Source organism: Mastigoproctus giganteus, chromosome 8 (genome assembly GCF_048544385.1).
Source record: "Mastigoproctus giganteus isolate SK-2022 chromosome 8, ASM4854438v1, whole genome shotgun sequence".
In the NCBI taxonomy this organism is placed as follows: Eukaryota; Metazoa; Arthropoda; class Arachnida; order Uropygi; family Thelyphonidae; genus Mastigoproctus; species Mastigoproctus giganteus.
The window spans coordinates 194,279,663-194,297,852 of NC_143582.1; the positions used below are offsets into that span (position 1 = coordinate 194,279,663).

The window sequence follows — 18,190 nt, forward strand, 5'->3', positions numbered from 1 at the left end:
GCCAGAAGCTTATCAAATTCTAACAGTGAGTTAAATGATTTTGTAATAACTGAGAGCAAAGTGACGGAGAAATAGTTGAAGTTAAATATAAGAAAGGCACCTGGGGTGGATGGGATCTATCCAGTTTTGGGGAAGTAAGCAGGCCCTTAGCCATGATTATGAATATGAGGGCATCCTTGGAGGTCCCCACATACTGGAGATGTGTGAATGTATCCCCAAATCACAAAGGGGGATCGAAAGGTGACACAAGTAATTACAGACCTGTTAGTTTAACTTCTGTTCCAGGGAAAATAATGCAGTTGCTGGTTAAAGAAGCACTGCAGGATCATCTTGACAAGACTACAGTTATAGTTCAAACACAGCATGGGTTTGTTAAGGGGAAGTCCTGTCTGACCAGTTTGATTGGATACTATGATGTGGTCATGAAGGAACTGGATGCAAAAAATAATTTTGATATATACTTGGTTTTCAGGAAAGCTATTGATACCGTTGCACATGGAATGATGCAAGAAAGCAAGCTTATTCAGCATCAGCCAAAAAAAATAAAAATAAAAAATTTCATCTATTACAAGTTGGAGCAGTATGGCATAAGCTGCTATGGATGAAGGGACGGTCGAGTCTGAGATGACAGAGAGAGTGGTAATCAACGGATACTGCTCTTCGTGGAGTAATGTTATTAGTAATGTCCCCCAGGGGTCATGTTGATCCATTGTTGTTTTCTGTTTATATCAATGATATTGATGAAGGTATATCAAGCTTAATGTCCAAGTTTGCAGATGGTACAAAGGTTGGCAGGGTTGTTAATGACAGTACACTACTGCAACATGATCCAGAAAAATTGAGCAGATGGGCTGAGAAATGGGAACTGAATTTTAACAATGGCAAATGTAAAGTACTGCATATGCATATCAGTAACCCCAGAGTGACATATCGACTGTGTGGTACTATACTCAGGGTAGTGAAGAATGAAAAGGATATGGTGGTAATTGTGCAGTCAGATATGAAGTTTTGTGAGCAGGGTGGACAGTCTGCAAGTGAGCTCCTTGGCTCTTGTCAATGATATATGGGAATTTTGCTAGCAGGGCTAAGGAGTGATTATCCCCTTGTATAAGGCTGTGGTCAGGCCATACCGTGAGTACTGTATACAGGTCTGGAGGCCTCATTTTAGGAAAGATTAGCATTAGTAGAGGCATTTGATGCAAGAAAACAAGCTTATCCAGCATCAGCCAACAAAAAAAAAAAATAATAAAATAAAATAAAAAAATAATAATAATAAATAAATAAATAAAAAATAACCACTTCCACTTCACCCCTCTGTTCGTTCGAAATACCTGTCCAGCTGAGCCTTAAACTTATTTAGGCTATCAACTTCCATGACAATGGATGGAAGTCTATTCCACCAACCAACCACCCGCTGGCTAAAGCCAAATTTCCTCACGTCTATCCTACATCTGTCTTTTCTCAATTTGAATTTATGCCCTCTCAGGTGATTATTCTGAGCAAGAGGAAGAATCCCATCAGCATTGAGCATGCTCAAACCATTCAAGGCTTTATACACCTCTATCAGATCACCTCGCTGGTGCCTAGTCCCCAGCCACTGTAATTTGCAAAACTTAAGCCTTTCCTCGTAAGAGCACCCCTTTGTTCCATTCACTAATCTTGTTGCCCTTCTCTGAACTCGTTTCAGTATCTCTACATCCTTCTTGAAATGAGGCCTCCAGACCTGTATACAGTACTCTAGGTGTGGCCTGACCATTGCCTTATACAAGGGAATAATCACCTCCTTGTCCTCCCTGCTAGAAAAATTCCTATATATCATCGACAATACACCATGAGCTACTCTTGCAGCCAGTCTGCACTGCTCAGAAAACTTCATATCTGCCTGCACAACCACCCCCAGGTCCCTTTCATTCTCTACCACTGTCAGTGTAGTACCACAGAGTTGATAAGTTGCTCTGGGGTTGCTGTTTCCCATATGTAGTACTTTACATTTGTCAATGTTAAACTTCATTTGCCACCTCTCAGCCCATCTGCTCAACCTTTCCAGATCCTGTTGCAGTAGCATAGTGTCAGTAGTGTCCTTGACAACCCTGCCAACCTTCGTATCGTCTGCAAACTTGGACATTAAGCTTGATATACCATCATCAATATCATTTATAAATACAGAAAACAATAATGGACCCAATACTGAACCCTGAGGGACTCCACTAATAACATTAGTCCACTATGAGCAGTGTCCATTGATTACCACTCTCTGTCTTCTCCCCCTCAACCACCCCTTTATCCATAGCAGCAATTTGCCTCCAATGCCACACTGCTCCAATTTGTGCAGCAGTCTTCCATGTGCAACAGTATCAAAAGCCTTTCTAAGATCCAAGTATATAATATCAAAGTTATTCCCTGCATCCAGTTCTTTTGTGACTGCATCATAATATCCAATCAAATTGGTCAGGCAAGACTTCCCCTTAACAAAACCATGCTGCGTCTGAGCTATAACTGAAGTCTTGTCTAGATGATCTTGCAGTGCTTCTTTAACCAGTGCCTCCATTAATTTTCCTGGAACAGAAGTTAAACTAACAGGTCTATAATTACTTGTGTCGCCCTTTGATCCTCTTTTGTGAATTGGGGTCACATTTGCACATCTCCAGTCCATGGGTACTTCCCCTGAGTCCAAGGAAGCTCTCATAATTATGGCTAAGGGTTTGCTTACTTCCTTTGCTGCCTTCTTTAATATAACTGGATAGATCCCATCCACCCCAGGTGCCTTTCTTGTATTTGTCTTCAACAATTTCTCCTCCACTTTACTCTCAGTTATTACAAGATTCTCTAGCTTACTGCCAGAGTTGAATACACCTCTGGCATTCCCCTTGCTGAATAACTCCTCATGTGTGAATGTCGATGCAAAATATTCATTCAGTTTGTTAGCTACCTGAGCAGGATCATCAACAGTTGACCCATCGATATCAAGTGGACCAATCCCCTTCCTTCTAGAGTTTACATAAGTAAAGAACTCTTTGCTGTTTTTCTTTGCATCCCTTGCCAAAGATTTCTCGTAATCTGCCTTCGCCTGCCTAACCTCCTTTGTAACTTGGTTACAGATCAACTTGTATCTATCATAGGCTTCTGTGTCACATGTTAATTTGCACGTATCCCATGCATTTTTCTTCTCGGCCATATGTCTCATTAGTTCATCTGACATCCACTTAGGCCTAAACCTTGAACAGTATGTAAAGCCTAGTAGCTGCCACCTAGATCACTGCCCCCTAGTGGTTCATTTACCTGCAGATTCTTAATGCATGAAGAATCACTACTGATAATCAAATCAAGAGTATTACTCTCTCTAGTTGCCTCCCAAACATGCTGATGTACAAAACAATCATCCAATAAATCCACAAAAGCCTTGCTAGTGTGTGAGTGACCAGCCCCCAAATTCCAGTCAATATCTGGGAAATTAAAATCCCCCATTATAAGACTCTCTGATTTACTGGCCCACTCTATTTCCCTGTACAGTTTCTTATTATACTCATCAGAGTCATTAGGCCTATAGCACACTCCTACTCTCAATTTTGATCTCCCAGTGCTTATGTCACACCAAACTGACTTGACACTGCACTGTCCAGCAATGTCGACTGGCTTCACTTCCTTGGATTTTATGTATTTCTTAACTAATAGCATAACCCCTCCTCCCTTCCTATCCTGTCTATCCTTTCTGTAGACATTGTACTCCCCAAATTCCAGTTCTGCATTCCTTATATCTGTGTGACACCACGTCTCTGAAATCCCCACAATATCTGCCTTTGATGTTTTGAGCAATACCTCAAATTCATCAATTTTATTTACTAAACTCCTAGCATTGGTGAACACGCAAGTATACATGCACCTGTTCTTTTTCTTAGCTACCCTAACACAACCTATGTGTTTATTTGTACCCCAATGATTCCCAGCAGTCTCTGAAATATCCTGCATCTTATTTTCAAGGCTGCGGCTCATTCCAATAGAAGCAGTGCAAGAATCACTTTCACCTCTGCCAGTGGCTACTGTTAATCTATTAGTCCTTGTATCCCCCCAATCTAGCAGTTTTCCGACCCACCTAACACTGCCTCGATAGCATCAGCAAACATTCTTGCACCCTTTCTATTTAAGTGTATCCCATCCCTGTAGAAGCAGTCTCTCCTGTTAACAAGTACAGACCAGGCTGAAAAAAATTCTATCCCTAGAGCCTTGCACAATCTTTCCAGGGCCGAATTGATCGACAGGGCTCTCATCATATACTCCCTCCTATCGTGTCTGGGCAGAATTGCAGACACTTTCAAATTCAACCCTAATTCACGGCTTTTTTTCAACAATGACCTGTACTTGTTAAGTAATTCCGCCGATCTCCTACTCTTAATATCATTAGTGCCAACGTGTACAACTATATCACCTTTTGTGCCCTTAAAAGATGATATCCGCTCTACAGCGTCATCAACCTTTGCCCCTGGCAGACATACCCTGGTCCTGTTCCACCTATCCTTTTTACAAAGCAAGTTTCCCGTTTCCCTGACAATAGAGTCACCAACAACTACTAGTTCCTTTGGGACCAGCGCATTCTGCCTTGGGGGCTGCCGCTGTGTTGCGTGATGACCAAGTGCAAGCTCTAACATTGGTGTGGGCAGCTGAGAGCTTGATGGGCTCCTCACTTTTAATCCTTCGAGGGCATCCACCCTGTCCTTCAAGCTCTCATATAGGCCCACAACTAATTTTGTCCTAGAAATAATAATACTAGAGGTAAATTTTAGAGCTTTTTTTTTTTTTTTTTTTTTGTGGCTATTGATGTTAAATTAATTGAATCTTGAGGAGAAGTCTTTGTGCTTCCTATGGAAAATTGCTATTTATTGAATCTTATGATGAAAACTTACAAATTCCCTCATGTGAATCTGTCATGTATGGCCAGGACTTACATGGATCGTCAACAATTTTTAACAGCCACAGGCATATACATTTAAAACATTGGAAATAAAAATAAAGAAATACAACACAAAAAAAAAATAAAAATTCACAGGTTTTATTTTTTTTCCATGCATAGACAGCAGCAAATTTCTAATGATTAAATACAGTAATACCCCAAAGTTACGCGATAGGTGGGTCCGACGAAAATCGCTTAAGTCGAATTCGCGTAAGTCGGGGTACAACTTTGCATATAAATACATATAAATTTTGTTTAATTGGGACCAACGACTAACAAAAACACTAGTTTAGAAGAAAAATATTAATAAAATTGCAATTCTTTATACATATTAATACAAAATATGTATTAAAAAAAATAAATGACTTACGTAAAAAAGTTATTTCGATGTCGATGGCTTCATAAAATCTAACAAATTCGTCTGACGACACATCGCGTTCTTTTTTTCACGCAGAATTTCTTCGTAGCAAGCTAATAATTTTTTTTATTCCTTGCTTTGTAGCTATAACGCGTTCTTCGTTGGAGTCTATGTTTTCTAAAATTTTTAAGCCCTTTACAATTGAGCCCTTTTCAATTTTCAACCTGTCAAGTTTGCAATTGTCATGTGCTTTTCGCCGTTGCTTCATTTAGGCCTGTAGCACGTGCAATATCACATGGTCTTTCATTTCGCTCAAAGCGTTTCACAATTTCATATTTTTTCTCTATCGACAGAGGTGGACTGGCCATAAGCCTTACCGGGGAAACCCCGGTGGGCCAGTGTGATTTTGGCCATAAACCATAGTATGAGGCCACTATAAATTTTCCCGGGTAAGAATTTTTGACCCAGTCCGCCTCTGTTTATCGATAATTGCTTTTCTTTTTCTCTCTGAATCTGCAGTGTCTTCACCAGGACGCTTCCTTTTCACACCTTTTAATTAAGTATTTTACTCATTTTTAGGGAATAAAGCACAATTACAAAACGAGGAGGCACGCTTGATACGCATAAACAAAGCTGCGCGCATGTAGCAACTGAATAAACAACACCATAAAGGCAGAGATACACTATTAACACCTCACATTTCTAGGGGTTACTACCATAAAACAATAAAAATCCAGTTGCGTTTCTGCTAGTGAAATCTGTTATAAACTGGTAGTAAACTCGATCTAATTGCATTTGCGATTATACCGATAGCTGGAATTGTGTTGGTTTTTACGTTATTATGGTGAAATGTGTTTCCCCTTCACTGATATAAAAACATAAAAGCAACAAAGTTGAATTTTGTTCATCTTTCGCTCTCATTCTCCGCCGTCGCACCGTATATCGATAACATATGAAAAACGACCTTGAAGATAGTGGGCGGCAGCGTTGCCAAACGAAAAAAATCAAGAACCGCGTAACTCCGAGTTCGCGTAAGTCGGGGTAGTGTAAGTCGGGGTATTACTGTACACAGGTTTAAGAATATTGAGCATAAATTTAGAACAATAATTAGTAGAACACCAATAAGGTTGAGATCTGTAAGCACTCTTTTAAGTTTTCAGATTGCTTTATTCTTATACTTTTCTTTATTTGCATAGAAGAAAAAGATCAAAATTATGGGTGCTAATTAATGTAATAGAAGGAAGGAAGGAAGGAATGGAAAAAAATCTATTCAGTAACACAAGTCTATTTTGTTTAGCAATGGGTGGGGAGAGGGGTTGCATAGTGTTTCTAGGGGAGGGGGATCATGAGTGTTTTACACCCGATCTTAGGTGCTTTCCAACAAGCTTGCATACTGTTTGTAGGAGTATTACAGGAGCCTTCAGGATAGGATAGGATAGTGGCTGTATTCAATTGCTCCTTTTTTTTTAAAAAAAAAGGCTTGTGTTCAGATGCTATCAATATTATTGAGCCCTTTTCTGGTAGGGCTGAATTGCCAGTTTGAGGCAGAGGTGCATTGTTCGCTCCCCACCCGCTGTATTTGTTTAAGCCACAAATAGACATGATACCAGTTCCTCTGGCTTAACTTATATTGGCAGTGATTCAAAAAAAAAAAACCGCCTTAAATAGTATGGGTTGAGTTTACATTGCTAACATGCTATTGATGTTACACTGCATGTAAATAATCATAAATACAACATACTTAGCATATTATCTAAATGTTAAGATAAATTTGCTTTTATGTTGCATGAAATTGTGAGTGAGTACTTTGTATTAGTTATTAATTAATTAGAAATATTATCTGTGGTGTATATAATGGAGTATCTATATTTTGCTTATGATTTTTTTTTTCAGCCATACAGTTGATAAAATTAATCAATCTATATGTGTTGAAAATATGCCCGAGGTTAAGGATCAGTTGAACCTTGTTAAAGAACTACAAACAAAGATAGTTGAACTACAGGTGAGTTCATTTAACAGAACATTTCTGAATGCTACAATTAGTTAGGTTGATGGAATTAACTTAACTAATTGTTTTACCTAACTGAAAGCAACAGTTTGTTTATTGACTGTAATACATCCAGAACTGTAACTATACTAAACATTGCTTATTTACAGGTGATATTGATCAATCCACTTTGGGATTCTGTCATTAAATCAAAACAAAAATAAATACAACTGTTTCCAAATATAAATGGAAGGAAACTGAGGTTCAGTTTCATTGCCACATTTATGTCTTCACTCACCTTCACTTTGAATGTTATTTATGTAAGCTCACAGAATGCCTTCGGTTATCTTTTCAAATATATTAATAGAATAATTCTAGGAATATCTTTAAAATGTATCAGTGTTAAATGAAGTGCTCTTACTATTGGTTGTTTTCTTATAGGGAATGTTCTTGTTTATACTCCAGCATGACCACCAGGCCAGAGGAGTTTACAGTAAATTATGAATACAATCATTAATGGCATTTAGCAGTCATGCAAGTTTAAACCACTGTTAAGTCAAATAGCATGTGCTACTGCACTCTTGTTCCTGACAACTCATTTACATCAGGCCTGGAACCATGATTATCCATGTCTTGATCAAATGTGAATTTGATTATATGTGTGGAGCCTCCTTTCCCTCCCCCTTTTGTTTTTTATCTCTCTCAAATACTAACCTTTCTAGACTGACTGCATCATTATTTCTTTATTTTTCCTAGAAGCTAGTGGGTAGTTGAATGTTGCCTTGCATTATTTGAAAGAATATTTTATAGCTCTCATAGTATAAGACTTTTACCCTAAATTTACTTGTTTATTTTACTTGCTGCACTATCTCACATATTATGGATATATCTGGTCATTGGGTTGTTCAGGTCTTTATAGTGCCTATTACCCATCAGTGAGACCACAAAGATGGGGGCCTTTGAAAACAAAGCATGGGTAATGGCATATACTCTACTAAATAGCAATAAAGTGTACTGCAGTACACTGGGATAAATTGTTCCTACAATATGAGATCAAAGCACTGATTAACAAACCTAGTTTGCTCATTGCTACATAGGATGAAGCTTTTGCCCTAAATTTACCTCAGTTACATAACTGGATAAATTTCTCATGTAAGTGCTATAAAGTACTGTAACAAAAAAGAAATGTAAATCATGCATTTCTTGTTTGTTACTATATTCTAGCAACCATCATCAGTCTTAAAGGGCATCATAACTTTCAGTTATGTAAACTTGAATGAACAAACTGTGTGAGCACCAGCTAATTTATTTCTGTTTGGTGAGCTTCACCCCAGGCAGCAGACATACCTACCATAGCAGAAAACAGTAGTAATACTTTCCTTCCCTCACTATAATCCAGTTCAGAAGAGGCAGCTGATTTGTAAGTCATTCATTTTCAAATAATCCTTAGGGAGGATGGCCATAAAAGCTTTATCAAATCATGCCATGCAAACACCCCTCCCTTAAATCTATTTTTTGTATTTTGTCATTTAGATTTTACTTTTGTTCAAAATTTATCCTTAAATGCTGAATGTTATAAAGCCCTTTAACTCGTATATTAGTAATCTTCAGTTTATCCTATGTAGAGATCCCCATATACGAAATACGTTATATAGTTGGAATGCGATTTGATGTGCATATTACTTTTAAATTTAAGATTAAAATGGATAAATATTTACATAAATTTAAATGATTTAATCCATATATTTGAAAATGTCTGAAAAACCAGAGCACAAAGGGGGATATGTATACTGCAGCATTGTCTTTTATTTTAAATTCAGATAAAGGAAGTATGATTACATTTTGAAGTTTGTGCCAATGCAGCAATAATAATTTAATGCATAGGTGATAAAACTGTATGAAGAAGGCTACTGTGTATTCCCTGTATACTTTTTATAATGTAAACAAGAAATGGAGTACTATTTCCATACATGCAGTTATAAATAAATTGAAATAGTTCTATAAAACAATGCTAGTTTGCATTAACTTTTACTGTTGACCATCACCACAGCAGTGCTTTGAGATTTTAATGGATAATGGCTTCAACTACTGGTTAATGTTATTAGTATGATATTAGTTACTTCTAGTTGACTATATTGATGATGTAGTTCTTGCTAAAGAGTCTAAGATGAAGTGCTGCCACAGTCACTGAAGGGGCAACAGCATCCCCGGACAGTTGACAGTAAAACCTAATATAAGTAGCATTGTTTTATAGAACTGTTTCAGTTATATGTTTCTTTAAGTGTTCTGCTTCAAGATTAAATAATTAAATTCAATAAGCACAATGATATCATACCTTGAGTTAAACAATAGAAATGTTATTTTTAAAATGTTGAATTGTATTATTCAGGGTTTTTTTTATTACTTCCAGGCTGAACAGTTACAAAGAGACCATGAATTTTCCATATACTCCCCTTCAAAGAACAAGCAGGTAAATTGTGCATACCTGAATATTCTGTGTTGTTTAATTTTTATTTCACCAAATGAAATAATGAAGCTGATTTTGAGTGGATTAGTATTTATGGAATACAATAGCTTTCTAGCTATTCCAGAGAAAGATGTAAAATGAAGTTATTTTTTTAACAATCTTATATAATTTCTTGGTAGTGTAAATTATCACATTCAGCTTTATTACTGATCAAGTAAAGTTTGCCATGATTAAGAAAACAAGGCATAAATTCATCAAACTTGTGTTCAGGCCCTTGCATCACTTATTATCAAAATGACTGCTGCACCCAGCATTGGATTTTATTTGGTGTGTGTGTGTGTGTGTGTGTGTGTGTGTGTGTGTGTGTGTGTGTGTGTGTGTGTGTGTGTGTGTGTGTGTGTGTGTGTGTGTGTGTGTGTTTTTAAATTAGGCAGCTGTTTTTAATGTTATCAATTAGAATATGTCATTCTGTACTGCTATCAGCATCATGTTATCAATGGTGAACTTTCATTGACTTCTTAGTATAATCTATGTAATTCTTCAGATTTTATTGAATGTTTCCTAATTGTTGTAAAAATTAAATTTGAACTAAAATTTATATCTTGCTGTTATGTATTTTCATAAGTTTATGCATATTTTGCAGGCTGAACTAACCAAAGTAAAATCAGAGGAAAAATCTCTGTTGAAAGATTCTTCATTGTCTATGGATGATAGCACCGAAGAGGATTTTCATCTTCAGTCTACATTGAAGCAAGCTGCTATGAGTAGAGAACTTCAAGAACTTGAACATGCATTGGCTTTGAAGGAAGATTTAGCTGTTCGCATGAGAGAGAATGATTCCCAGATGGCAGTAATGAGACTGCAGTTTGAGGTATAGAAAATTTGCTTAATTTAGATTTACATAGAAGAGCATAGCTTCAGTTAAAATTGCCTATCCATGCAATTTCACATTCAAGATTGTTCTCTACCAACTTCTAATTCCTTCTTTGAACAAAGTAAGCTATTCAAAAAGACTACAGTGGAGGAATGAAACCAATTTCTATTTCCAATTTCAAGGTTTTTATAGAAGAAAGTACACTATGTTATAGAGTTATGGGTTCGTCAAAATCCACTGTTGTTATCTTTTCTCTTTCTTTTGACAGTGTCTTTAGCTCCTTTGTTTTAAGGGATGTTTCTGAAATACCCTTCTCTTCTGTTTTAACTTTGCACTTATATGTTTTCTATGACCTTTCTCAGAATTTCTTCAGGATTTTCTTTAGCAGTTTTTCACATATCCTAGCCCTCTTACACTTTAATATATATTCTGGTCAGGATTTATATGAAAATAAAATTTCTTATAATTTTTTTTTTACTGTAACTATCTCTTCCTGGGCCCACCACAGCATTCAGAATTTCCTCTCTTTAGAAATATTCTTCCCAAATACTTCTTTCTGTGGTTGTCATTAAAGTTCTCTTAAATTTTTGTTATTCATCTGAAGTCAAATTATAGTCAGAAATGCTATTTAAAATTTGAGATAGAAGTGTTTTATATTTAATGGTTAACAAATTGGAGAACTTTTCAATTTTTTTTCCATTTCAGTACTTTTTTTATATCAGTTATTTTTTATACTAATTATCATTTTTAATTTGCTCAATATGAGATGATGGTCACTCCACTTAAATCCTCTATATATCCTGGCATCGTTATTAAAATGGGGGGACAGGTATCTTGAGGTCACTCAGTTGGCTTTCCACCTCTGTATTATGGTTGTGGAAGAAAAGGCCAAATGAGTGACCTTAAGGCATCCCCCCACACTTTTTTATAATGATATAGTCAATTATACTTTTCTTTTTTCTATTATATGACACCTGTCTTTATGGCATGTTTCAGCTTAAAGACTTTAAGCTGAAGTCATTGCATCTAATAAGGTGGAACTGTTTCAATTGGAAAATATTGTGAAGAGAGCTGCAAAATGTCACAAACTAATAGAAGCTATATTGCCAAATATGTTTTATGTCTTATCCATAACCATAAGTTGCTTGTCAAAACTATCCTGTCATTACTGGCATCAAAAAATGGTGTAGTCAATACAAAACACAGAACTTTCTCAATTGCTTAGCACTGAAAAATTACATACTGTATCTGTTGGCACTATATTGAATATCAATGAGAAGTTAACTATCCAATTTCTCAACTTTGCAGCTACCAGGTATGCCTTGCCATAAACTGAAGTTCAAGATTGGTGCTCCCATTGTTTTCAAAGCAATCTAGATCTGTTGACAGTGGAACATGATTGGCTGCAACAATGCTCATGCCACTAGTGACTGAAGCGACCATAATAAATAGCCACAGATCAAGTGAGGTTATATTCATTTCATACATTTCAATCTGAACAGTTTTGGTTCCCTGTTCTCCTAAATTTTGCATTGTGTAAGTGAACACTAGAAGTTGCAATGCTTTCAGTAACATACACTTTTTTTGGAATAATTCCACAAGTGTTTCATTAGAGAGGTATAAAAATATTCTTTCCTTCTCATATATAGCCTCACTCATCCTATAATCATTGCGCTAAAGTGGGAAATCTGTGTTCAGAGCTAACTTCACCTGGGACACTTTCAGTCACATTTTGAAAATAATGATGTTAGAGAGAAAACTGTGTTCAGTTTATATGTGATGTGCATTTATTTTGAGGACATGTATGCATGCTCACACATCAGAGTTTAAAGATACTCATTAAATCTTAACACTGAAGATGCTGAAAAACAACAATTGCAGATACTGGTAGAGATCTTCAAGCTGGAGGAGAGGACATAATGGTAAAGAAAAATGTAACTGCCGAACACGTCATCTCTTCAGACACCTTCACTGACTCTTTTTAGAACAGTGTAATAAGTGCATTCAGTCAGGTGGTGATTACTTTGAACAAAAATAAAACCAATTTTGAGCTCCTTCACTTTGTGTTCTTTTTGTTATACGAGTTCGGGAACTTTGTTGCTACACCTCATATCTCCTATAATTTGTAGTCTTGGCACATTATAGCTATTATCTACTGCTGATGTGCCAGAAAAATTAAAACCAAACCAAATCCTGTAATTACATTGTTGCTGCCATCGTTATTTAAAGTATAAGTTTGGTACTCCATTATTATTTATCGTTTTTAAATATGTTTATGAATTAGGAACAAAAAATAGATTTCCGTGAAATTTTTATAATTAGCTCTTTTGGAAATATTTTTCAAGCCATTCTAAATTTCATTAAAATTGAACGCGTAGAAAACCAACATCCCCTCCCAAACAAATTAGAGTTATCCTTACATATTTATAAATGGAAGTGTTAGAAATTATTTGTGGCAGTGCTGATTTTAAGAATGAATAAATGACAATATGTCAGGTAGATGGAGAAAAAATCCTTAGTTCGAGCACTGTACATATATACAAAGTGATCAGAAAGTTTGGGGACTAAATTAAATTTTAGAAAATGTGGAAGCTTACTAGCTATTTGGATGAATCTCCATTGAAATCATTTCCTTGTCACTGTATACATCAATTCCAATGCTTCTGGATACAATCTTCATAGGCTTCTTTTGGAATTGCCAGTCTTTTCTTGTCATTGTAAATCTGTGAACGTTCAGTGGAGCTACATCTGATAAGTATGGAAAATATGGAATCACAATAAGAGAGCGCTTTGAAAAGTTCTTGAATGGAAAGTGCTGATTATGTACAGCCATTGTTATGATGTAGGCACCAGTTCCCTGAATTCTTCTTTTTCAGCTGTCTCCAAAAAGTATCACACAATCATCATAGAACTGTTTGTAGTATTGCTGGTTCACCCTTTGGCCATGCAGGACAAATTCATAATGAACAATGCCCTGTGAGTCAAAGAATGCAATAAGCATGATCTTCACATTTGATTGAGGATTGTCTTGTTTTTTTTTGGGGGGGGGGGGAACTTGGAAGAGAGAGTCTTCTATTAAGAGGACTTTGTCTTTGTTTCTGGGTTATAGTCATATACTAATGATTCATCACAGAACAAGTCCGAAACCCTGCGGCACCTACAGCAGCATACTGGTTGCGTGGCCAACCGCTTCCCCCAGCTGCCAGCTAAGGACCAAGAAGAAGAAGAAGAATGATTCATCACCAACAGCACTAGAAGAAACAAAGTGAGTCAGCACAACAAAATATTGATGAAGATCCTAGCATTAGCATTAGTTGAGGCATGTGATGCAAGAAAGCAAGCTTATGCAGCATTAGCCAAAAAAAAAAAAAAATCTTCCCATTTCATCCATCCAGTCATTCCAAATGTTTGTTTAGTTCAGCCTTAAATTTATTTAAGCTATCAACTTCCAAAACAACAGATGGAAGTCTGTTCCACCAATCAACTACCTGCTGGCTAAAGGCAAACTTCCTCACATCTATTCTACAACTGTCTTACCTCAATTTGAATCTGAGCAAGCAAAAGTATCCCATCAGTGACTTTAACCAGTGACTCCATTGAGCCTGCTCAAACCATTCAAGATCCTGTACACCTCAATCAGGTCACCTCGCAGGTGCCTAGTCTCCAGTTGCTGCAACTTTGCAGAATTTAAGCCTCTCTTGGTAAGAGCACTCCTTTGTTCCACTCACCAATCTTGTTGCCCTTCTCTGTACTTGTTATAGAAACTCTACATCCTTCTTAAATGAGGTCTCCAGACCTGTACTCAAGGTGTGGCCTCACCATTGCCTTATACAGAGGTATAATCACCTTTTTGTCTCTGCTAGCAAAATTCCTATATATCATTGACAAAACTCCATCACCTGCTCTGGCAGCCCATCTGCACTGCTCACAAAACTTCATATTTGACTGCACAATTATCCCCAGGTCTTTTTCATTCTCCACCTCCCTGAGTGTAGTATCACAAAGTTGGTAGGTTTCTCTACGGTTACTGCTACCCATATGCAGTACTTTGCATTTGTCAATGTTAAACTTCAGTTGCCACTTCTCAGCTCATCTGCCTATCTTTTCTAGATCCTGTTGCAGTAGCATACTGTCTTTACATTAACAACATAGATTAATTAATATATATATCAATTATTAACCCAAGCATGGTACTAAGTACTATATGTTCTAATACCTCTCGTGTTTGGAGTTCACATAAAAAAAAAAAACCTTTGTATCATCTGCAAACTTGGACATTAAGCCTGATACATCTTCATCGATATGATTGATAAATACATCAAAGAACAATGGGCCCAGCACCAAACCCTTGGGGGACACCACTAATAACATTAGTCAACGTAGAGCAGTGTCCATTTATTACCACTCTTTGCCGTCTCCCACTCAACCATCCCTTAATGCCATGCCGCTCCATTTTGTACAGCAGTCTTCCATGTGCAACAATATTAAAAACTTTCCTGAAATCCAAATATATGATATCAAAATAATTTTTTGCAGCCAGTTCCTTTGTGACCACGTTATAGTATCCAATCAAATTGGTCAGACAAGACTTCCCCTTAAAAAACCTATGCTGTGTCTGAACTATTACTGCAGTCTTGTCTAGGTGATCCTGCATCACTTCTTTAACCAGTGACTCCATTATTTGTGAGAACTCATTGCTCAGATCACAAACATGAGCAGTTGAAGGATGGCAGAGCAAGGATCATCGATGAACAAGTAGCCTTGCTGTAACTTTGTGAAAAACTGAAAAGTCCTTGACTGATGTATAGCATCTTCTGTGGAAGCTGTTTTTAACATTTCATGTTTTTGAAATTTCTATTGCACTCTTCCCTAATTTGAAAACAAAATTTTTAACAGGTTCACTGCTCAGTTAAATCACTCATTTTAAAATGAATAAAACACAAAAAACACCTTTTATTCAACATGTATTAACTCGAACTGACTGCAGATAAAGGGCTGGTTCATACATTATTATGCCTAGATGAATCATTAAACAAGTTTGGAACAAATGTTAACTCACTATGATGTCCCACTTTCAACATACGGAATCAGTACTTTTTGATCACACCTTTTATATGCTAGAAAAGTGGCTGCATTTTGAAGAGATTTTATATTATTAATTTGATAAATATATAAATAATGAATCCCCTTTGTGTATTCTATTACTCACAGCAGATGGAGAAATATATGTTACACTTCAATTGTTATTAAATTTCAGGAAGACATAAGATATAATACAAAATGAGTGTATATTATATTGTGCTATTTACTTAACTTCTATTAATCATGGGAAATGAAAATATTTAATTAATTGGGGGGGGCAGAATTGAACATTCCTGAAGTGTAAAGCAATACATACCTTACCTAACTTATTGCATGTGTCCCAAGTAGGGATATCCTCCCCAACTTCAAATACAGGTAACCCTCGTATAACACGGTAATTAGGTAGTAATAGTAGCAGCAGTGGCATTTGATGCAAGAAAGCAAGTGTATGAGCTTATGCAGCATCAGCCCCAAAAAAAAAAAAAAAAAAAAAATCACACCATTCCCTCCAAATGCCTGTCCAGTTCCTCCTTAAATTTATTCAATGTATCAACTTCCACAACGACAGATGGAAGTTTGTTCCAGCAATTAACCACCCGCTGGCTAAAGGCATATTTCCACACATCTATTCTACGTCTGTCTTTTCTTAATTTGAATTTATGCCCCCTTAGGTTCGTAATCTGAACAAGTGGAAGGATCCCATCAGAATTCAGCGTGCTCAACCCATTCAAGGCCTTATAGACCTCAATCAGATCACCGTGCCGGTGCCTAGTCTCCAGCCACTGCAATTTGCAGAACTTAAGCCTCTCTTGGTAAGAGGATCCCTTCATTCCCCTCACCAATCTTGTTGCCCTTCTCTGTACACGCTCAAGTAAATCTACATCCTTCCTAAAATGAGGCCTCCAGACCTGTACGCAGTACTCAAGGCGTGGCCTGACCATTGCCTTATACATAGGGATAATCACCTCCTTTTCCCTGCTAGCAAAATTCCTATATATCATTGACAAAACCCCATGACCTGCCCTGGCAGCCTGTCTGCATTGCTCAGAAAACTTCATATCTGATTGCACAATTACCCCCAGGTCTTTTTCATTTTCTACCACCTTAAGTGTAGTACCACACAGTTGGTACATCTCAGGGGTTACTTCTACCCATATGCAGTACTTTGCATTTGTCAAGGTTAAACTTCAGTTGCCACTTCTTTGCCCATCTGCCCAAATTATCTAGATCCTGTTGCAGTAGCACACTGCCATTACTGTCATTAACAACCCTGCCAACCTTTGTATCATCTGCAAACTTTGACATTAAGCCTGATATACCTTCATCAATATCATTGATAAATATGCAAAACAACGCTGGACCCAACACCGAACCCTGTGGGACTCCACTAATAACATTAGTCCAAGAAGAGCAGCACCCATTGATTACCACCCTCTGTCTTCTCGCACTTAACCATCCTTTTATCCATTGTCGCAACTTACCCTTAATACCATTCTGCTCCAATTTTTACAATAGTCTTCCATGCGCAACAGTGTCAAAAGCTTTCCTGAAATCCAAATATATGATATCAAAATTATTTTTTGCATACAGTTCCTTTGTAACCACATCATAATATCCTATCAAATTTGTCAGACAAGACTTTCCCTTAACAAACCCATGCTGCAGTCTTGTCTAGATGATCCTGCAATGCATCTTTAACCAGCGACTCCATTATTTTACCCGGAACGGAAGTTAAACTAACTGGTCTGTAATTACTCGTGTCACCCTTCGATCCCCCTTTGTGAATTGGGGATACATTTGCACATCTCTAGTCCGTGGGAACCTCCCCTGAGTCCAAGGACGCTCTCATAATTATGGCTAAGGGTTTGCTTAGTTGCTTTGCTGCCTCCTTTAATATAACTGGATAGATCCCATCCACTCCAGGTGCTTTTCTTATGTTTAACTTCAACAATTTCTCCTCCACTTTGCTTTCAGTTATTACAAAATCATTAAGTATCCTGCTACAATTTGATAACCTTCAGCCATTTTCAAACCTTAATAATTCCTCATGTGTGAGTGTAGATGCAAAATACTCATTCAGTTTGTTTGCTATCTGAGCAGGATCATCAACAGTCGAACCATCGATGTCAAGTGGACCAATCAGATTCATCCCCTTCATTTTAGAGTTTATATAAGTAAAGAAATCCTTGTTGTTTTTCTTAGCATCTTTTGCCAAGGATTTCTCGTAATCTGCCTTCGCCTGCCGAACCTCCTTTGTGACCTGATTACAGATTAACTTATATCTGCCATAGGCTTCTGAGTCGCTTGATAATTTATATGCATCCCATGCATTTTTCTTCTCTGTTACGAGTCTCATTAGTTCATTTGACAACCATTTAGGCCTAAACCTTGAACAATATTTCTTAATAGGCATGAAACTTTTAGTAGCTTCCATTTTATAGGTTCCTATAAAATGTTGTGTTGTGTGAATCCATGTT

At 37.0% G+C, this 18,190-nt stretch overlaps 1 protein-coding gene across 1 annotated transcript in view; it reads left to right on the forward strand.

Moving 5' to 3' along the window:
• Positions 1–18,190, forward strand: part of Klp3A (kinesin-like protein 3A) — a 188,479-nt gene that overhangs the window by 57,487 nt on the left and 112,802 nt on the right. Inside the window, exons 9-11 of the mRNA XM_090380432.1 lie at positions 7,197–7,305; positions 9,701–9,760; positions 10,401–10,628. Of these exons, the coding sequence (XP_090236558.1) occupies positions 7,197–7,305; positions 9,701–9,760; positions 10,401–10,628 (397 nt within the window). The remainder of the gene's footprint in view (positions 1–7,196; positions 7,306–9,700; positions 9,761–10,400; positions 10,629–18,190) is intronic.